General features: G+C 40.2%; 2 protein-coding genes across 2 annotated transcripts; both read right to left on the bottom strand.

Annotated features, from left to right (window-relative positions):
* Positions 1–7416: 7416 nt before the first annotated feature.
* Positions 7417–13392, bottom strand: LOC149079861 (uncharacterized). The gene is made up of 4 exons (XM_089240369.1): positions 13301–13392; positions 10417–10537; positions 8752–8870; positions 7417–7817 (listed from the first exon to the last, which is right to left on the bottom strand). The coding sequence occupies exons 1-4, from the start codon at positions 13340–13342 to the stop codon at positions 7569–7571; spliced, it is 531 nt and encodes a 176-aa protein (XP_089096495.1). The 5' UTR covers positions 13343–13392; the 3' UTR covers positions 7417–7568.
* Positions 13393–16873: 3481 nt separating this feature from the next.
* On the bottom strand, positions 16874–22860 carry LOC149079860 (uncharacterized). Its single transcript, XM_089240368.1, has 4 exons — positions 22802–22860; positions 21860–21980; positions 19488–19606; positions 16874–17097 (listed from the first exon to the last, which is right to left on the bottom strand). The coding sequence occupies exons 1-4, from the start codon at positions 22841–22843 to the stop codon at positions 17014–17016; spliced, it is 366 nt and encodes a 121-aa protein (XP_089096494.1). The 5' UTR covers positions 22844–22860; the 3' UTR covers positions 16874–17013.
* Between the last annotated feature and the right edge of the window lie 727 nt (positions 22861–23587).

The raw sequence follows: 23587 nt of genomic DNA, 5'->3' as shown, positions 1-23587 counted from the left end.
GCTGAGCGTCACTTTCTCGTCCACTTTCCAAGATGTATTCAGAAGTGTTGCATGCGAGTTCGTAATAGTCACATCCGGCCATCCTTTCCCATAATCCGTCTCGAAGGTGGGAGGAGAATTACTATGGTTGAGGAAATATAAATTGTTCCTATTAGAATAATCAATGAGCTTATTTCCTCTAGTATCTGTTCTATGGTCTCCCCAAAGCGGGTGATGACTATTGAGGTCGCCGCACAACAATAGGTTCGCTTGTGTGGCCAGTTTCAATAGTTGGTCCATTTCTTTGAGAACATTCTCAACACAATCTTTCGGTGAAGAGTACGCACTAGCTAATATTAGATCATGTTGAGGCTGTGAGATTCTAATCGATGTGATGTTGTTGCTCGTATGATATGTCATAGGGTGAATGTCTGGATTGAGTACCAGGATTGCCGCCTTTCCATCTCTGGACATCCATCTTTTCCATCTTTTCGGAAATCCAAGCAGTGGCTTCCCTGGTATTCCTGGCTCCTGTAAAGCAATTATGTCAATCTTGTCCTTGATTGCTGTCTCTATGAGCAAGTTTATTGCCGCTCTAGTTCGATCTACATTTATTTGTAGTATTTTGAGATTGCCCATTGAAGATGGTGTCGTTGAATAACATTGAATTTGCTCTTTTCGACTTAATCTTGGGTGCTTTTCCCGTCTGTTATTTTGACATGTTATCCGGGAGTTGTCTATTGCATCTTTAAGGTTATCTTGAGGCATTGTATATCAAAAATGAAATATTAAAATAGTTATCTATTATACCTGACTTATATGAGTAGGAAAACGATATGTTGTCTTGTTATCAATTTTTCAAGTGTAACTTCAACTTGAAATTGTTCGCGACTGCCGAACTTATGACCTTTGCAGCCGACGAGTCTGTACATATCAAAGTAATTTGACCTTTATGTTCATCTATACTAGCAATGAACTCCTGTAGATTGCTATATTTTAACTGTTCTTCTAAGTCATTCATTACTTGTTTAATCTCCTTTTGGTCAATAGCGTTGAATGTCAGTTTAGATTCATTGTTATCGGCATCCTTATACACGGTATTACAAGCTCTTGTGGTTAGATTTTTCTGGTTAGCACAAGAGATTCCTGCATATGTAGTATGGCTGCTTCGAATTTCACTATGATTCTTAAGATGGCAACGATTGTAGAAAACCAAGCCAGATCCAAATCTGAATGTCGAAGAGGCCTCTCCCTTACAGCTCTGTTCCTCGGATTCATAGACAATATCACCCAAGAGGTTTGAATTTTTCTGATACATTGCTGTTTTTTTATTATTGAAAGTACGTCCAAAGTTCTTGTTATTTGAAGTTTTAACCCCTTCATGTGTTTGCGGTTGAAGTCGGTGCTGTTTAAAAGCATCGGCCCCTGGGCACACAACATATATGTACTGCCGGAGGCTTCGGTTGTTGAGTATAAATCTTTGGATGTTTTTACAGTCTTCTTTAGTGTAACAATCAACTGCCGTACCATTTCTAATGTGTCTGATGTTGTGAATTTTTTTCTCAAATTTTTTGATAATAATTTGGTTGTTACTGTTAGTTCCATGTGATTGAGCCAATCTGTTCTTGTATAACAGCACTGAATAGATTTGCCGATTCTTGTTTTTCCTCTGCTGCTTCTTCCTGTAGCTGACTTCTTGGAAAGGATTTTCTGTATTGGAAGAGATCTCATCAAGTATGACATATGAAGATGAACTGTCATTCAATTCATCTACGTGATTTGATATTATAGAGTCCTTTTGTTGAGGAGGGGAAGATATGGGAATTGATATCTGTGTGATTTTTTCAGAATTAGTCACAATGGGCAAATTCTTCTCTGCCGATTTTCTCGCAGTTCCATGTTGTTTTTCAAGGCGTTGTCCTTGTAGTGATGGGGAGTCTGTTTGTGTCAAACCACTGAGTTCTTGTTTTACAGTCTCTTCAATCCATTCCACAATAGAATCTATCATAGATTTGGTTTTTTCCAGTGACGCTGCAGGGGGGTTGTAATTGTTGCTTAACCACTGTTCAAGTCTTGTGCGAGTTTCAACTCCAGAGATGCAGGTGTTGACAGCTTTAATACTAGTTGCAGTGTTAATTGATGTGGTTGCAGATGGAGAAAATATAACCTTCTCTGATTGTCGCAGATCATGCGATACTTCTGGAATGTTGGTGTTGACTCCAGCCTCTCCGTGAGTTTTTTTAGCGACATCTCTTTGTGGTTTCGGAGGTTGTTGTGGTGCTCTGTTGCGCATCTCACCCATTTTGCTAATCTGCTGTTGGAGAATTGTTTCGATCTGTGGTTGAGCTGAGACACGGTCTTGATGCGACTGAGTAAAAGAATGTTGTGTAGTCGAAGTGAGTGTTAGTTCCTGAGGAGAAGATATTTCTGTTTGGCAGAAGTTGTCCCTAGTAGATTTGAGGATGTTGTCTGCCCAGATATTGATTGCATCAATTATTTTATTGCTTCTTTTGCGTTGTTTAGCGGGAATGCAGAACCCTACATTTTCTCTGGCTTTATCACTTGCATAGGAGTTCAAAATTTCCCGAAGCTCCTCCAGGAGTACGTGTACATTTGGTTGGAGTGTCTTATGTGCTGAAAAATCACTTGAGAGTGAAGTAGTGGCACCCATCGTTTTTTGTGCATATACTTGTTGACCGTTGAGTTTGGATATGACTTCAGATGATGCTTGTTGAGAAGGCAAGGTTACAGAATTATTTTTACTCAAATTATCACTGGATTGTATTTCTGTTATCAAAATGGGCTTGAGGAGATCCTCAGAACCTCCTTGACCCCTAGATATAGCGAGGTTCTTGCCTTTTTCCTTAAGTCTTGATGAACTTCGTCTGACAGGTTTTTCAGCTGATTTGGGTGTTTCTAACCGACGAGAAGTGTTTTTTGTATTCTTGTTCCGACAGAAAATTTTGTCTTCACATTGAGTTTGTTTTTTGACCCTTATCTCAAGGTTCTCTTTTTTTTTCTTGGAGGTTTTTAAACTTTCTGTTTCTTGGGAAATGTTCATATTGTCAGTATTGTGCTCCTCACTTCTTTTCTTAACTTGAGACTTGACGTTTTGTTTACCAGACCTTTTATTTTTTTTTACACTATTATAACTTTTGGAATTTTTATGCGAAGAGAGATTCTGTACTTCTGCTGACTTTTCTTGTAAGAAAAAGTGGCTTTTATCAAGTTTCTCTTTCTTGAAGTCTAAATAGTCAAGCATTGTCTGAAGTTCCTTGTCGTTCCCGGTGCAATCACTTCCCTCTGGTAGAGAATCCAAATAACTGCCTTCATCCCATGATTCAATTGATGAGTCCATTATTTTCGAACTAAAGTGATTTGGTTGTTGGACCGTCGATGTATTTAATGAGAGAGAAGTTCCTTTCGAGTGAGATTCAGGGTCACAAGATATGTCAGTATTTAGTTTACCAAGCAGTTTGCGCCCGCAAAAAAGTGGTGTGTTTGACAAACCCAACTGACTTTGGGAATCATTGTAATTGAGATCATCAACAGAGAGGAGTGTCTTTGATTCACTGCCCTGTTCCTGTTCCCCGGAATTACTCGTCCTTTCTTCTACAGAGAAAATCTGTAGGTCATTATTATTATTCAATACCATTGAGGGTTCAGTTTTCGTTTCCATTTTTTCAAGATCTATGTTTTGTGTCTTTTCTGTCAATGGGATTTTCACTGCTACTTGACTTGTAAATGAAATCGGTCCATTATAGGCATCAGTTGCTCGAAAGACTTTCCTCTGACATTCTGAATCTTCTATGCTGAACTTGAGCGAGTCTTGCTTTTCTGGTTGTTCATTATGCACAAATGAAGATGTTTTCTGTATGTTGAAAATACCAATTTTATGTTTCCGTTTTATCTGCTCTGCTTTATTCGAAATTGATGTTTGTGGATAGCAGGAATTCAGTTTGTAGACTACGTCTGACGTTGACGACGAAGATGAGAGGGAGCCAATCGATGAGTTTGACGACGAGATTGAGACATCTGAGTTTTCCGATGTTGCTAAACGGGAGCTAATATTGAAGGTTTCATTGAAGGACCTGGCCAAATTTTTAAAGACTTTGTGAATTTTGGAGGTTTTCTTGTTGATTCGATTATCTCTCTGTTCTTTTATCTTTTTATCCGGTTCATTGTGCTCGCTTCTCTCAAGATCTAGTATTGGACTTGCCGTGTTTGTGTCCGTATGGAATGAATGATCTGTGCAGTCTGGTTGATTTGAAGTTCCCACAAGGGTTTCTTTTTTGTCCATGTTTGAATCAAAAGCTGGGGTCCCTATAGGTGTCTTATTTGACTTATCCATAGTCTGTACAAAACTATTAACGCCACTACCAATTATGAAGAATATTAACACGAGAAATTTATGCGTGACCTGACTGAATGGTCACCAAATCAAATCCGTTCACAAAAACTATATTAAAATGTTCTCAAAATGTAAATTCAGTACAAAACTATTAACACCACTACCAATAAAAGAACGCCAACACATGAGAAACATGTATGCGACCCGACTGAATGGTCACCAAATGAAATTCGTTCACAAATATTATGAAAAATGTTCAAAAATGTAAACTCAGCACAAAACTTTTAACACCATTACCAATTATAAAGAATAACCACTCATGAAAAACATGTATGCGACCTGACTGAATGGCCACCCAATGAAATTCGTTCACAAAAAATTATATTAAAATGTTCAGAAATGTAAATTCAGTACGAAACTATTAACGCCACTACAAATTATGAAGAACATCAATACATGAGAAACATGTGTGACCCGACTGAATGGTCACCAATGAAATTCGTTCGCAAAAAATTATAGTATAATGTTTGTCAAAAAACTTTTACCATGGCAAAAGAAAGTCAGTTAAAGAAACAATTCAGGACTTCAAATACCAAACATGGCTAAATGTAGTGAAAAGTCCAACAACCATTTACATGTATAATAAAACTTGTCACCTGGTTCGAAAATGGTGAGTCATACACACAACGCTGGATTCCTTTTAAAAAAAATCATATCTCACCAATTATAAGAGTTATAGCAACGATTAACAGGTTGAATTATTGCAAATGTTCTGGTTGATGATCTCTGCTATCAAGTTTCGAAAATCACTCACCCCTATCATGTCCACTTGGTCTTTAAATGTAGTTTAGAAAACCGCTTGAAAACCATTGAAGTTTATATCCGGAGTTTGTAATCATACCATCCACTTCGAACTAATTGGAATGTTTGAACGATCTTCATACCGTTTTGAAGCTGACATTCCCGCCGACAAATCAGATGAAAAATTTACACCGATCATCACTGAAAATTTTCAGTCATTGATAGCGTAAGATGATAACCGTCGCCCGTTGATCACGACTGCACCGATATAGCACGCGTGGCATTAACAATATCCAAATTTTTTTTTTTCCTACATCACACAACTCCACATATGAACCTTTACTCCTACACTTAATAAACAATAATTATGCATTTACTGCCTGCCATAACCTAATATTCACGTTTTAAAACAAAATTTTAACGGAGCACGAAAATAAACAAACTGCCTCCATTGTGACTTGACTGGACTCCTAGCTGAGGGTACGTAAGCTTCCTATACCAGTGTTCTTCAACATTTTTTTTTTTTGCTTCTGCGGACCGGTGAAAACAGTTAAGGTGGATTCACATCTACAGACATTCACCGTGTCGTGGCAGACACGGCAACCATTCTCTAACGTAGAACCAATGAACATATTCACGTGTATCGTATTGTGGCTGCGCAGGCGCAGACAGACATTTTTATCTTGCAGAATAATTGCCGTGTCTTTAGATATGTGAATCCACCTTTAAATAAACACCCACGGTAATGGGTGAAATAATTTGCGGACCAAAAGAAACGATATATTCAATGATTTGCGGACCGATAAGAAAGATAAGTAAGGAGAATAATTTGTAGAAAGTGAAATGATAGGAGCGAGTGATGTGGTATAATTTGTGGATCGTCAAAAGAAAAAAAAACTAGAAGAAATTACAGTCAAACCTCGTTAGTGAGTCACCCGGTTAACAAGTCACTCCACTTTCCGGGTCACTTTTTTGGAAGTTCCAATTATCCTTAGGCAGGAATTGGTGCAGCTATGGCTTACTCCGTTTAACGAGTCACTCCGCTTACTAAGTCATATATTTGCTCTCCCAAGAGTGACTCATTAACGAGGTTTGACTGTATTTGTAGACCGGCAAAAAAAATAAATAAATAAGAAAAATAATTTTCAGAACTGAAAAATATAAGAATAATTAGGGGACATGTGATGCCAAAAATAATAATAGTAATAAATTTAGAGACAATATTTCATTTGTTAAATCTGGAATTATGCAGCGGCTATACACAGGGTGACCTGTAAATGTTAAATGCCTGTTATCTCATCAATCGTCCGTTGTAGAGGGATGGTTACAATTCAAAAAATACTCGAATGTGTTTAAAAATTACTTTGTACCAGATTCGAGGGTGAAAATACAGTGTCATAAAATAAAAAAAATCTAAATAATTAAACGGTCCCCCGTCCCCCAAACTTCTAATTAGAATGTTACTGCCGTGTCACACGTGTGGCCAACACAAAAAAAGGTCCATGTTTCTAAGAGCAGTCAATATTCGCTGAGATATACACGGAGAAAAGTTGGGAAAATCGCAACATAAATGAGGGAAAGGAGCGTTGTCTGTTAGTTTTATTGGTGTTCTCTCATAACCTTTCACCTATTTTTGGAATTTGAATATCTTAACGAATATTGCACTTAGAAATATTATTATTATTTTTGTTGGCCTCAAGAAAGACAGGGCAATAACTTTCTGATTAGAACTTAGAGGACAAGGGGATCGTACGAAAATGAAGATTTATTATTTTGTGACACCCTGTATTTCCATCCTCAAAACTGGTACAATTTTAAATGCATTTTGAGAGCATTTTTTCAAATTGAAATCATACCTCTGCGACGGGCAGTCGATAAAATTAAGGCCGCATTAGCACTTGCAAGTAAGTCATCTTGCATATTGGGTGAAGATTTTTTTTTTTTTTTGCGGACCAACAGCGGTCCGCGTACCAGAAGTTGAAGATTACTGGCCTATTTGTTTCTACAAATACACGACTATTAAGTATCGGCAGGGCCGTCTTAAGAGCATCATGGGCCCCCGGGCCAAATGATTTTTCAGAAGCCCTACCAGGCAAATTCTCGAATATCTCAACCAGATCTCATTTTTGTGGGGCCCGTTTTCGCTTGAGGCCCCCGGGCCGTGACCGGATAGGCCAAGCCTTAAGACGGCACTGAGTATCGGTCTTGAACTGAGAGATTAGAGTATCAACTTCTTCTTGATGGGCATAGCATCTACTCAACTATAAACAAAAATTCTCAAGGAGGTGGTAAAAACATGATTTAATTCAATGCTTTTCTTTTGTATTCATTTATATGGAAAACGATTTAGAAAAAATGTAGCCATCTCTCTCTCTCTCTCTCTCCGGATTCGGAATGTTTCCAAGAGATGTTCTTTCGGGCAGCTCAAAGACCCATTCTAGAAGTCTGAAACTTCAGAAGATTCCTCAGTAGGTGCCTCGGTAGGTGCTTCGGTAGGTGCCTCAGTGGGTGCTTCGGTAGGGGCCTCAGTGGGTGCTTCAGTGGGTGCCTCGGTAGGTGCTTCGGTAGGTGCCTCAGTGGGTGCCTCAGTGGGTGCCTCGGTAGGTGCCTCAGTGGGTGCCTCGGTAGGTGCCTCGGTGCTTGTTCCTGCGACGACGCAACGTTCATTGATCTTAACTTTTCCAATCTGGAAAGAAATAATATTTTAATATTTGGTTTTGAGAGTATATTAAGACAGTATGGATTTGAATGAGACGTCATACATTTCCGTTTATCAATGTCTCTATCAGTTAAGTTGTTTACGATAAGATGAGAGTTGTTACGACAAGTTGTTACTATTGTTTAAAAGAGAGTTCCTTGAAGCAGATCCATTCTCAGGGGCGGTACCAGCACGATTTGTCGGAAGGGGGAACTTGTGTAAGTGCACATGATCGTCCCATATTTTACGGGACAGACAAATTTTCCTATGTTTTTCGGCTCTTGGTTGGGGCGATCATTCCTATCGCCTCCCTCCCCTTTGGATCCATGCCTGAGCGAGGACATATATCTTCAGAAGTGAATAAAGTGGAGGCAGACATCAGCAGTGAATACTGTAGAATGGACGTAGGTAACTTTAGTTGAAAAGGCGTAGAGGCAGGTACCTTCAGCCATGAATGATGCTGATGCAGACATCTTCAGCTTCGAATGGAGTGGAATCAGATGGGTCCAGGGTGTAAAAAAGTTCGCGTATTGTGTAGGTGCCTTCAATAATCTCGTATTTTACGCCACAAGTAAATTTTTCCAATATTTTTCGGCTCTTGGGACGGGCGATCGCCTCTATCGCCGTCCTCTGAATCTGCGCTTGTCCATTGTCGACACGTCCATTCCATCCCCACGCTTCAGCGTACGGTGTGGGTTGACATAATCAGAAAAATCTCCAAATAGCATCGCTGAGTACGCAAACCCTTCCTAGTGTTGAAGGAAACACTAAGAAGAAAATCAACTTTAACAGCCCCAAAAACCCCCTTTTTTTATTAACGACGTCCTCGGGAACTGTATCACTTATATTGTAAATTCAGTGTCATTTTCCACAGAATTCATTGAGTAATTACCATATGCAGGTATAAGATCGAAATACTCACGATAGGTATGTCTCTGATCTCTTCTGGTTCACAGGACAATCCAGCGCTGCATGGGCAATGCAAAAGGTATCTACCTCCCAGAATATTCACCTTGGCGTCTTTGACATTGCAGGTTTCGTCTGGTGATCAAAATATGAATTTCAAGACAGCAATTAAAACACTTTGAATGAGTTGGCGGGGAACGGGGTTTAAAGAATAATTTTCATATAAAAAAACATAACTGGAAATAAGGGCTTACGATCGCGGCACGAGTTGCGGTGCCTTTACCTGCCTACGTTTCTGTCTACTACTAACCCCACAAGCACCTCCTCCATGTTCCTGCGCGGAACTTCTAACGAATTGGTACATGTTGGAATGTGCATGTACGTGCTGTGAACCTAACGGGTAGTTTGTTTCTCTGCAATGTTTGTTATGTGTGGTGCACGACGTTACTGTCCGGAAATGCGAAGATGACAGAAGACACAGCCAGCTAACTTTCTATAGGCCTGAGAGGTTTTTTTTTCCTGTGAGAGGACATTCAAAAAAAGCCATGGCGTCCGAAACACACGTTGCCTCTGCAAGCTACAAGATAGGGAAATTTCGCCTCCGACGTTTCGCTCCTGGCACGTTACGTCACCGGTGCATTTCGCCTGAGCTGACCTTGTGAATGATCAAGTGAGTGGCTGAGCGACTATATGAGTGACGAAGTGAATAGGTGAATGACCGTATCAGTGAATGGCCATATGAGACACTGAGTGGTGAGTGATTGCATTAGTGACTGACCGTATGAGTGACCATGTGAATGCGTTAGAGACCAATTGAAGGGTGAGTGACCGTATTATTTAACAATTGAGTGGGTGGGTAACCGTATGGGTGAGTGGCAGTATGTGGTCGTATGAGATTTCTATTCTTTTGGTTACTCATATGGTCACTCTCTCGCTCATACAGCCAATCGCATACACACCTGGTCACTCTCTCATAGAATCACACACTCACTTAGCCATGGTTCCTGCCACCACCACTCAGCCGCTCATACAGTCACGGACCAACTCACACAATCACTCACCCACTTATGTGCTCATTCATGCGGTTACTTGGACACCCATTCACCCCCTCCAATGGCTTTGTCACTCACACAGTCAGTCAATTAATTGGTCAGTGACTCGGCCTTTCATACGTTGAGGGCAGGAGAGATATCAGGGACGAAATTTCCGGATCCCCATCAAAGCTACCGGTGGGGACGCGGTTGGCGCTGATCAATTAGGACTAGTCATCTTCCCATCGGAAATATCAGCAATAATGTAACCGAAACAACACCGATGTCGTAAATTTCAGAAAATAACAGATGTTTTTTGCGGACATCAGTGGCGTTAAGGCCGAAAATCGTTCCCCTAAACCGGACGGAAACTATATTTCTATCTTTCTAAACTATTTCTAGGACGTAAAAAGGTTTTTTTTTTCGCCCCTTATTCTCGGATTTGGCGCCCCTGACAGCGGGACGCTGTGCAGCCGCATTAATCGCACGGCTCATGAGCCGCCCTCTGGTGATGAAAATTCTCGCCAATACGAGTTCCATTTGAAGGTGCCACTTGCAACACCGGCGATTATCTCTCTGTATACATTTACAATTGTTCATGAGACTAATAATTTCAGATAAACGTATAATACTAATGTATGGCAACTCACTTTCCTTAGCCAAAGCCTTGCAATGTCCTCCCCTGATGAATCCCTTGAAGATGCAGCATTCGTCCTCACCGCAATCTTTTTGCGTTTTGCATTTCTTCTTGTCAGCATTGGCTGATTCACACTGTTTTAGATAAATCAAAAATTATGCGTCGTTTCTCCGTATAACAACGGTTATAAGAGAGAGATATACAAATACATGGCCACAACAGCCAAAATGCCCAAAGAGGTAGCTGAGGAAAAGATAACAAATGTAGATGTAATACATTTCTAAAATAAGCAACTAAATTAAAAACGCAATAATAAAAACTAAAAAAAGCTATGCATATATAATAGGTCAACCAATATTGTAACCCTGCCCATAAAGAGTACTTATGGTTTGTCTTATTCTAAGTATGGATAGCTTTTCGATTTTCCCTAACATGTTTATTGTATTTCTTTTTAAACGTGTCTGTTATGTTAGAATTTACTACCCCCGGAGGTAAGCTTATTCCATTCATTAGCAACCCTATTAGAGAAAAATTCCCGGTGACTCCACAATCTAGAATTGTCCCTTACCAATCTATACTGGTGTCCCACCCCACCCCCCTCCCCAACCTTGTCAAAGCAGTCGATTGACGGGGGTTTTAATAATTCATGGTTCATCCTATCCACACACTTTTGAAAACTTTGGACAATTTGATCATATCCCGCGGACACCTGCGTAGGTCGTACTCCTTTGCTAGGTCGAAGGTCTGGTGTCGTGATCCGGTTGGCGTTCGCCCGTGGTCTTTGTGGGTGGCATGGCTTTTTACTCTTTTTCCCCCCAGCATGGCCCAGCCGTAAGGTAACCTGCTTATATCCCACAAGGTACAGAGAGCGCGGCCATGTTTTGAGTTTGCATAACTCAAGCCTCGTGAGCCAACAAAGACACGCGTAGCTCTTCTCTGCGGATATTTCATCATCATGTGGAAGTCGATAATCTTTTGTTTTCGTAAAATAAGAACACAGCTAAATAATAATATACGAAGTGTCATAACAAAATTTCCTGAAACAGTCCTGAATCGTTGGGATGAGCTCTGTCGGATTATTCAACAGGGACGTATAGAAGTCCGACTATCATGGCCCCCTCATCCTGGAGAGGGTCCCCCAGGCTGGAATCATTCGCGGGCACCCGGTCAGACTTCTTACGGTGCCCTTTCTGTAGTTAATTTATAGCGTGAAAAAGCAAAAAATGGTGAGAACTGCCCCGGGCCCGAGGGCTAGAACCCTGTCAGTCCCCCCTCCTTTGTGGGGGCCATGCCGACTATATTCATCGCACATAAAAGACTAATTTGGAATTTTTTTCATATTTATCAAATTAGCCAATTACTTCACTAGGATAGATAGATAAATAGATATACATAGAGATAGATATATATATACATCCCTGGACTGATGCAAAGCACCTTACTGCCGTTACCTCAAAAGAAGCAGAGTTGTGTCAGGAAAAAGTTAGCAGAGATTTATAGCGGTGGATCCCTCGCCCCGTGCTCGCAAGTATCGAATCGCTCGCATCATTCTCCCCATGAAGACAGCCATCAACTCGACGCAACGCGCAAGCCATTTGACTAAAATGCATAGCAATGACTAGGGAGAAAAATCTCACGTGCGCCGAGTGGCACATAATGGCCGGCGACCGCAGTCTGGGATTTCAAAGAAGCGGGGCATGTTGAAATGGGAAAGATTTGAGAATGGTGTAAATACACAATATATATAAAAATTATATATACAGAGTCACCACCACTGCAACGGATATAATTGAACTGAGCCTAATTGAATCGCTCACAAGCATTATTTATATTATATAAATTTCCCTTTTTAATACTATTGGGAATGCACGTAAACATTACTTCACCCACGCGTAACCACAGATGAAGGAGACAGATTTCAAATATTTATCAAATTTACCAAAGATGCTTGGGTATTTTGCATATTCATTAGTACACGTGATAAATTTACCAAACGTACCAAACGGTTGGTATATTCAACTCCAGAATTATTTTTCAGGTCGGTATAGTTTTCATACAAACATGCGTGGATTTAGAACGGTATTGTTGCGAACAACCCTGGCCAATCTGGAGTTCATAAAACTCCATGAAAAAAGAAAAGAGTGTGAGAAAAAATCATTCTTCCAATTCTCGGTACACCAATAAATGAATAAACGCTATAACTCTGCCACTGGTCCATCCCATTGCCAATATCTTCTTCAGCCCAGATTTCTCAATACACAAAAAATCTTGAAGGAAAATTCATAGATAGCCAGGGCAACACCCGTGTCAAGGCTGGCGCATTATGTTAATTAAAAATAGTCATGGACAAGTAGCTGCTCCACTATTGGATATGATAGTCAAATTTTGGAGGCTTGATGCTATTGGAAGGCTGGTCAAAGAGAATAATCAGTACATTAAATCTTCCAATCCAATTCAGAGGTGACACCTACCTTCCTGTTCTTCCAATCCGTCTGGCTACACATTGGCCAAAGAACGACAACAGTCACGACATGAAGAGTATACTGGAAAAACCGGTTCTGTTTTTCGGCAAATACTCTTCAAGGAACATTAAGCAAGATTGCGTCAGTGTGTAGGCAGCCTATGATGCTAGCGCTTCATTGCATCAAGGGGAGGTAACGATTGGGATAAAAGATTTGTGAATGACAATTGAGCCATGCCATTGGCACGAGTGTTGCCCTGGCTTTTTTACCCTATGAGACCATTACCACCAGAAATGCGTGCCGTGAATCGTGCTAACAGCAGTCCAACAAATATTCTTCCCCGGGTGGTGTGTTCCCGAGATATTGAGTCATTATCACCATTGTAGTTTTAAGACGGGATTTTAAGATTTAGATAAAACTTATATGGAAACTCACCGCAACGAGAACGACGACAGCGATCACCAAAGCGAACTTCATCTTGGTTATATTCCCCCTTGGATACTGAGAAGGTCAAGGGAACTGTTACATCTCTTTATATTTATCATGTGCACGCGCAGAATGAATTCAAATCATTGAGAAATAGTGCACCTGTGTCTTGAAGAAATCCCTTTGAATTTTTTTATCATTTTTCGAGCTTAATCAGCGTTAGTACGCATATGAAAGTTGCCGCACGTGGCTTCGAGAGATCCGAACCGTTTTAAAACATAAAATTCATCAATTACGAGTGATAGATGTCATTTCATTCAGTGAACTCTATTAAACGCCAAACACAGATTCCCAACCAACGAGTACGGACTTGTATTTTGTCATCCTACGGAATTTATAAGATTCTACGGAAGATTATCAATCTTTCGCCTGATATGATCACAGGAGGAACCAACGGAAAATTCAAATGAAACGGGAAAACTAAGCAGTCCCTTATGCGTATCGGCACAAAATGTGTACCGTCTTCAGAGGAGAATATTACCACAATCTCTCTCTGACCGGGGATCCCACTTATGTTGGTTACGATATCTTAACTAATGTATCTCAGCGAGAAAAAATGCGTCCGTTCGAGTCAGGCGGTGTGGTCAGAATCGAGCTGAGCGCCTGCATGAAAGTCTAAACTGTTTATCAATGTACAGGGTGGCTATAAATAAACTGCCGCTACTGAGACGTATGTAGCACCCATTCGGATGGAGGTATATTGATAAAACTTGGTGCAGTCAAACCCCGTTATAATGAACTCCAGGACACCGGAGAAATCAGTTCGCTATAACGAAATTTCGTTATAATGGAATCCCAGGTTTTTGCATCGTTTCTATGTAAACTTATCTGGGGGGGGGGGCGGGGGAAAGGTATGTGCTCGTTAAGAAAAGATTTTCGCTATAACGGTGTTCGTTAAAACGGGATTCGACTGTATATGGTATATGTGGATCATGCGGAAAAGAGAGCCTGATAAAAAAAACTGGTTCAATTTTTGACAGGTGAAAAAAGTGGCACTTTTTTATCTCAATTATGTCTTTCCCATGGTCCAGATAACGTATATACACCAAGTTTCAATGAAATTCATTCACCAAAACGGGCATTGCATATGTCGGTCGGAGTAGTGTCAGCATAATGCAACTGACATCACTCAGCTTAATTTTACTGATACTACTTCGAATTACGTAATGCCCGTTGCGGTGAATGTATTTCATTGAAATTTGGTATATAGAGTAAAACCTCAATAAGTCGTCACTCTAAGTTATCGAAAAATTATGACGGCTTAAGCGGAGTGCCGTCTGTTTCAATTTGCAATGCTGTGAAAATCGTATAAATTTAATGTAATATGAAATTTATCAAAGCATGAATCAAAATAACAATATTAATAAAATTTATAGATCGCAAAAGAAAAAATTATAGCAATTTTTTAAATTTTTTATCTCTTATTACTTAAATTATTGTGGTAAAATGCACTGTATACTTTGAATGAAACTAGTAATTTTTAATTTAGACTAACAGAAAGCTATAATTAGCTTTTCTGCATAATAGAACTCACTATTGCAATTTAATTTTAGTATTTTAATTCTTCATCAGTAGTTCATGATGCAACTACAAAGTAACCTCGAACACTTTTGACTTGGTGGAGGGGCCCCTGGGCAGCGAAAAGTAAACAGAAGACCACAACTTGGGAAAGAATGTCTAATTTTTTTCAACAAAGATATTTCGTTTAAATTTCAAGCCCTAAATTAGTAGAGCCCATGTTTTCTATGATTACTGTATTTATTATCCGTGCTCGTTGCACTTTGACTTGATTGATTTGATTCTTCGATTTACATAATTTTTGATTTCCTTGCACCATGTGTAATCTTTGACGTATCAATAAATTTTGGTTTTGCCGGAGATGCTCTGGTCCTCCTTCCTGGAGGGGGGGGGGCGAAGTGCTTACGTTGCTTCTTGCGACAGAGCCTGGGTGTCTCGTAATTTCTCCAGTACAGCCCATGCAGAAATTAGATCTAGCTTGAACATTCCCCAACGTTCCAAAAACTGCAGTCAGCAAATGAATTTCCCAGCGTAACTTATTTGAGAAACACTGGGATAGACCAATTAAATAGCACCATTTTTAAAGCAATCAAATCAACGTAGCTTCATACCAACACACGCAGGTTGTCAGCTTCATCCTGACCAGAAAGTCTGATTCGAACGGACAATTTTTTTTGCAACCGAAGTTAATATTTGGTAACCAACCCAAGTGGGATACCCGGTCAGCGTGATATTGTTCATATTAACTTGCTCTGGAATTGTGCCATGGTGCAATCAAGCGATCTGCAAATGTGTGTGCCGCTTAGTTCATTTGTACAAAATTAGGTTTGAGGTTGCGGGCCATATCAACTAACCCCAAGGGCCACATTTGTACCATGGGCCATATGTTCAGTATGGCTTAGAGGGTGGATCGCAATGAATTGCATAAAGATAGTATTGAAATCAACAGAAATTGATTCTAATAACATATAAAGGTATTTTCTTCCGGAATTTATTTATTTTTTAAAATTTTTTGCATCAACAATTTTTTTGCGATCATCTGCGGGGACATAGAGATGCTCGTGCACCTCACTAACACGTACTTCTCAGATCCCAATATGCGTTAGGATACAGGGAGCAGAGCTGATGAACTTTTGCTGACCGGGAGAGGAGGAGTTGTCAAAAACGGCTAAAAATCTGCTGACGTAATACTTCAACGGCCCCTTGGCCTTATGCGCATTTATAGAAATGCACGAACACCTGCGCATCTCAAGGGATAAAGGCTTTGTTTGCATACCTAAAACTTCCTACACCAGCGTTCTCCAACTTTGTTTTTGATCCTGCAGACCGGTGAAAACGTTCGACATAATATGAAAAATTCAAGCATTTACCATCTTTACTTCGAAATATGCAACGCGGATGGCAGCACTAGCAAGTACACGAAACCAGCAATAATCGGACAACATACATCTGTTTGGGCCATCCATATACATATCTTCACTCAACACGTTCCGACATCTACCGATTCGTTAGAAATTCCGCTGAGGAAAAACGCGTCGCCTACACACAGGGTGCCCTGTAAGTGCTAATGCTTGATTTTATTTTCTGTTGGCCTCAGGAGAGACAGATTAACTTTCTAATTAGAAGTTGGAGGACAAGGGGTTCGTATAAAAATTTAGATTTTTCATTTTGTGGCACACTGTATTTTCACTCTCAGAAACTGGTTCCAGGTAATTTTTCAACGCCTTTTGAGCATTTTCAAAATTGAAACCACACCTCTACGACTGACAGTTGATGAAATAAAAGCCGCATTATAGCACCTACAAAGTAACCTGCATATTTATGAGTGAAGATTTTTTTGCGTACCGACACTGGTTCGCATACCAGAAGTTGAAGATTACTGACCTATACGTTTCTAGAAATGCACGACTGTAAATATCGGTCTCGAACTGAGAGATTTGAGTACCAACATCTCTTTGAAAGGCGTAGCCTCTACTCGGCTGCAAACAAAAATTCTTCAAAAAGTGGTAAAAACATGATTTAATTCAACGCTTTTCTTTTTTATTCATTTCTAAGGACTACGATCTAAAAACAATGTAGCCATCTCTCTCCTGATGTGAAATGTATCCGAGAGATAGACTGATCAAGCAGCTGAAACACCCGTTCTAGAACTCTGGAGCTGCGGTAGGTGCCCCGGTAGTAGTTGCTTCTCCGACGACGCAACGTTCATTGATCTTAACTTTTCCAATCTGAAAGTAAATAATTTGGTAAATGACTAAAGGGATAACTTCCAACTTATATACATACATACATGTTATCAGATGTAATAGTTAATCAAGTCGGTATGGATTTGAATGAGAAGTCATATTTCCGTTGATCAATGTCTCTATGAGTCAAGTTGTTTATGATAAGATAAGTTGTAACAAGTAGTTACGATTGTTTCTTGGAGCAGATCCATTTTCAGGCGCAGAGTCAGGACGATTTGCCGGGTGATATGTGTAAGTCCCTTTGATCGTCACGTTTTTTACGGAACAGACAAGTTTTCCTATATATTTCTTTTGGCTTTTGTATAGGGCGACCGTTCCTATTACCTTACCCCTTTGGGTCCATACCTGAGCGAGGGAGACATCTTCAGCAGTTAATAGAGTGGAGGCAGACATCTTCAGCAATTAATAGACAAGTAATTAAATCACATAAACCGTCCAGTCTTTCTATACGATTGGGGGGGGGGCTGCAAGTGAGGTATTAACAGGCTACTAAGAAACGCCTATTATCGAACCATCATCATCATCCCCCAACTATCATATGGCTCAAATATTTGATATGCAAACCCACCTGTAGAATGTAAACATAAGTGGCTGACTGCCCAAAGAATATACTTACTTTTAGTAATGGGTACATATAATACTATGCTGACTTTGTTCTACAAATTCCCACTGGAAATTTACCTTTAGGCCTTCAAATAGAAGTTATATCGAAAAGAAGCCGACTTCTGCTATTAATGACATATGTAACGATTGCAGTCCGCTGGCATCTCATACGAAGAAAAAATAGCCTCATGGCCTCATCACCAAGCCATACATGTTCCAGATAATCAGCTCATCACTGAAGAGAAAAGCATTTCGATAGCCACCAAAATACATAAAGGATGGCTCGAAAACCTCTAGTTGAGTTGCTTCGGATGTTTTTTTCGTTTCGCGCAACAACGTCATCATACACGATTGGTCACAAAGGCTCCGAGACTTCAATTCTATTTTCCAGGCTGTATTTAGTCGCGCCATTCTCCACATACTGCATGAGAATGCGAATCTATCCAGATAATTTCAAGTATTCTCGCATTTAGAAATAATTTTTCATTGGTGTGCTACTACTTGTACCAACAAAGCAAATCTAATTGACAAGCCCAATACTTTCATCTCATGGACCAGGGCCCATGCGGGTAATCAAGGGGAAGGAGTTAGCAGACTTGCATGCTAAAACAGCTACTTCATCAGAAAATATGAACTCTGATGTTTCTACTTCTTAGTCTCACGCCAAACACAAGATACTTTGTAGAGCGAAAAACATTTGGCAGCCTAGATTGATTGATCATGGTCAACGAGGCAGAGAAATCTTGCAAACCATAAACAAGACCGAAATCTTCAATCAACCATGGTTGAGAGAAAGGACAATCCTATATAGTAAGCTTGGCTCTCTTCCGTAATACCTAAGCAGATTTAAAAAATCTAAAAATATGTACTTATGGGGGAAACCGATACTTTTCCTCACTATATTTGGTCTTGTCCTAGCACAGCATCCTACCACCAGCCCCCGATTAATCTAAAAAAATTTCATGTTTGAAAACGTCGAGTCATACAAACTTAAAACTGGGCTCACATCATCAGGCTTACCATTTTTCTGGAGGAAAATCTGCCGTTAACCTCTTCGAATCTGATGAAAGTTATGAAGACCTCCCTGCCTTACACATGGTGACTAGATCGATGAACAGATCAGATCAGCATCAATTACCCTCATATACTTTGGCAAAGTGCTCTCTCTCTCTAATGCACTACTCTAATTCCTACTTTCCCAACAGATACCCTTTACGTTAGAGATTGCGTAAGGAATATTAACGTGGGTATTTGTCTGGCATTTCGAGTTCAAATGAATAGAGTGGAGGCAGACATCTCCTGTGTGAACATGGAGTGAAGGTAAGCATCTTTAGTTGCGAATGAATTGGAGGTAGGCACCTTCGGCTACGAACTAGCCGACTAGGTGGGTCCAGGGCGATGTGTCGGAAAATCGACTTATTGTGTAGGCACCTTGAATAATCCCGTATTTTACGGGACTCCATTGCCCTCCTCTGAATCTGCGCTTGTTCATTGTCGGCACGAGTGCAGTCTCTTCTACACGTCTCCGCCCAAGCGAGGGGTGGCCATCATCAGAAACGGTCCAAATAGCATCGCTGAGTACGCAAACCCTTCCTAGCGTTGGAGGAAACACTTAGAAGAAAATCAACTTTTACAGCCCCCAAAAAACGCTCTCTTTTTTACTAACGACGTCCTCGGAAATTGTATCAGTTATATTATAAAGTTAGTGTCATTTTCCACAGAATTCATTGAGTAATTACCATATGCAGGTATAAGATCGAAATACTCACGATAGGTATGTCTCTGATCTCTTCCGGCTCACAGGAAAATCCAGCGCTGCATGGGCAATGCAAAAGGTATTTATCTCCCAGAATCTTCACCTTGGCCTCTTCGACGTTGCAGCTCTCGTCTGATCAAAATATAAATGCGAAAATGTATTTTATGACAACAATTAAAACACTTAGGGGGAGGGTAGGGCTTAAAGAAAATCATCTGTAGCTATTTTCATATCAAAAGTTATAACTGGAAATAAGAACGTCCACAGGATCGAGCACGGCACTCCCAGCGCACTTTTCTGGCTGGAAATGGTTATTGGAAGGTGACGGAAGACACAATTAGTTCAGCTAACATTCTAGGTGGGAGGATTTTTTCTGTGAGTGACTTTCAAAGTCATGGCGTCCGAAACACGTGTTGCACCTGCAATGTATGGGTCTCATGACAAGAAGGTTCAGAAGCGGTTTACGGAAATTTTGCCTGCCTTGATCGTGAGTGACGAAGGGAATGGTTGAGTGAGAATATAAGAGAAGAAGTGAGTAGGTGAGTGAACGTATGAGTCTCTGAGGGGTGAGTGACCGCATGAGTGAAAGTCCGTATGAGTGACCACGTGAGCGACTAAGTGAATGTTTTAGTGACGTACTGAATGGTGAGTGACCATATAATTGAACAAGTGAGTGGGTGGGTGACCGTATGGATGAGTTACAGTATGTGACCGTATGAGAGATTACTCATACGGTCATTCCCTTGGTCACTCACATGGTTACTCTCTCACTCATACAGTCAATCACACACTAACTTGGTCACTCACTCATACAATTACACACTACCTTAGCCACAGTTCCTATCACTATCACGCAATTAACCACTCATACAGTCACTCACCCACTTATATGGTCATACATTCGGTTACTTCTCCACCCAATCACCCCCTCCAATTGCTTGGTCACTCACACAGTCAGTCACTTACTTGATCAATCACTCTGTCACTCGTACGGTCAGAGCACCAGAAACGTTGGGTCGAAATTTTTGGATCCCCATCGAAGCTACCCGTGGTGCCACAGTTGGAGCATGTAAATCAGAACTAGTCATGTTCCCATCGAACCTATCAACATTGCTAACCCGAGACAACACTAATATCGTAAATTTCCGAAAATAACTGATGTTGTCCTTAAATCAGCGGCGGTGAGGGTGGGAAGGGGTGCCTTCCTAAATGGGAGAGAAACTGTTTCGAACTAATTTTTTTTCTTTTCATCTCGGACTTGACTCTCTTCTAGAGCATGGATCCCCAACCAGTGTACCGCGGAACCCTGGGTTGCCGTGACAACTTTATTGGTGGTTCCGTTTGAACAAACGCCACGGAACCATTAAAAATTCTGGAACCCAGAGAACTTTCAAAGAAGAAAGCTTTCTGGTGACTAGTACTCGTGAAACAGTTCTTTGTTTTCAATTTTAACAATATAGTGTCAGCTGAAAATATCATACAACTAGGGTAGCTAAGCAACTCAGAAACCGTAACATTACATTTTCACATCAAATTTTTGATGCATATGCTCCAGGAGTTCATGATTGCTATTTCCCGTTTCATCAGAAAATGATACGTAATAAAAACGAATTATTTATTTATTTATTTTTAATTTCTTATCCTCTAGATGTGAGGGTTCCTGAATTGCAGAACTAACGTGTACTTCATTGGACTCCGAGAAAAATCTCAACACACGAGTCCCAACCGGGCACGGCACGGGAACCTTAGTTGGCTCTCTCTCACTCGCTCTGCCTTTGGGCTTCTACGATAACATCTCGTACAATAATTTACGACAATTAATATGTAAATTCAGAGTTGATACCTAAGCTTTCTTTGATTTTGCTCTGTGGCTATGATGCTGTTGGGACAGAGTTTGGAGTACGTAGGGTCTGAGTTCCGCAGAACGGTCTTATTATCATCATCAAAAGTTCCACGGAACAACCTTATAACTATCATGGGTTCCCCAAGAAGTTTTACGTTGAAGTTAATAATGAGAAGAATAATCATTCCCACCCTCCTCCCCAATGTTTGGTCAATCATTTTTCTTTTTTTCATCTCGGAATTCGCCCTTTCCAAAAGAGAAAACAGCGGATAGAAATTATTTTCCCCCTAATTTTTCATTGAAAAAGGTTTCTCGCCCCTTTTTCTCGGATTCGGCGCCCACAGCAGCGGGACCCTGTGCAGCCACATTAGTCGCACGGCTCATGAACCGCCCTCTGGTGTGTGTGTGTGTGATGACGGTTCTTGCGAATAAAGTTACATTTGAAGGTACCACTTGCAATACTGGCGATTATATCTGTATACATTTACAATTGTTTGTGAGACTAATAGTTTGAGATGAACGTATAATGTATGACAACTCACTTTCCTTGGCCAAAGCCTTGCATTGTCCTCCCCTGAAGAATCCCTTGTAGATGCAGCATTCGTCTTCACCGCAATCTTCTTGGGTATTGCATTTCTTCTTCTCATCCTTGGCTGATGCACACTGTCTCAGACAAAATCAATAATTATACATCGTTTCTCCGAATAAAAACAATTATAAGAGACAAATTCATTTACCATCTAGAATTTGATAGATCTTTTGTTTCCGAAAAATAGCAAAAACCGCTAAAATATATTGTACGAAGTGTACAGCAAAAACAAAGTGTCGTGGAATAATTGAGATGCCTATTTTTGAAAAAGGAGCATTTCAACTTATTTTTTTTTAACCTTTGATTCCAAATGCACTTGTCAAAAGTTTCTGAATCTTTACGATGATCTCTGTCGGATTAGTCGAACGGGTGTATATCGGAGTCAGACTATATTCCTCACACATGCTAAACTCATTTGAAATTTTTTTCTTATTTATTTAATTCCCCACTTGCTTCACTAGGATATTATGCATAACCACAGATAAAATAGATAAATTTCAAGTATTTATCGAATTTAACAATGGCGCATAATAATCACCGGTAAATGTGACGATGTTTACAGTATTCATCAAACTTACTAAGACGATCGGTATTTACTTATAATAACCGATTTATCACATTTACCGTAACATATGCATATCGGTTTACGAAAAATCCACCGCCAACAATTCACAGCCGGAAAATTCACTGACAACAATTCACCGCTGGGAAAATTCCCCATTAACACGAGAAATATGTGATGTGAATCGTGCTAACAGCAGTCCAACAAAGCATTGAAGTATGCTAGCATATTTTCCCCCCGGGTGGTGTATTCTTGAGACACTGAATCACTATTATCATTTCAGTTTTAAGACAGGAATTTTAAGCTCTAGATAAAAACTTTATGGAAACTCACCGCAACGAGCACGACGACAGCGATTACCAAAGCGAACTTCATCTTGGTTATATTCCTTTTTGGATACTGAGAAGGCCACGGGAACGATTACATCTCTTTATATTTATCATGGCACGTGCAGAAATGAAATCATTTGGGAAACAGTGCACCTGTGTCTCGAAGAAATCCCTTTGCAATTTTTATCATTTTTCGAATGACGTAAACGGTTCAAATATACGTCCATGTAATAGTTTAATCAGCGTTAGTATTCAAATGTAAATGGTCGCATGTGGCTTGGAGTTAGTATGCATATGAAAGTTGCCGCACGTGGCTTCGAGAGATCCGAACCGTTTTAAACCATAAAATTCATCAATCACGAGTGGTGGATGTCATTTCATTCAGTTAACTCTGTTAAACGCCAATTACAGATTCCCAACCAACGGACTTGTATTTTGGCATCCTATGGAATTGGTTTTAAGACCCTACGGAAGACTAGCAATGCTTTGCCTGATATGATCGCAGGAGGAACCAACGGAAAATTCAAATGAAACGCGAAAACTAAGCAGTCCCTTTTGCGTATCGGCACAAAATGGGTACCGTCTTCAGAGGAGAATATTACCGCAATCTCTCTCTGACCGGGGATCCCACTTATGTTGGTTACGATATCGTAACTATTGTATCTCAGCGAGAAAAAATGCGTCCGTTCGAGTCAGACGGTGTGGTCAGAATCGGGCTGAGCGCCTGCATGAAAGTCTAAACTGTTTTTCAATGTACAGGGTGGCTATAAATAAACTGACACTACTCAGA

The sequence above is a fragment of the Pholcus phalangioides genome, unplaced genomic scaffold (genome assembly GCF_987345545.1).
Source record: "Pholcus phalangioides strain wild (caught in Gottingen) unplaced genomic scaffold, Ppha-v1.0 ptg000012l_1, whole genome shotgun sequence".
Taxonomy (NCBI): domain Eukaryota; kingdom Metazoa; phylum Arthropoda; class Arachnida; order Araneae; family Pholcidae; genus Pholcus; species Pholcus phalangioides.
The sequence above is the reverse complement of the archived record's forward strand: the minus strand, read 5'-3'. Positions and strand labels throughout refer to the sequence as shown.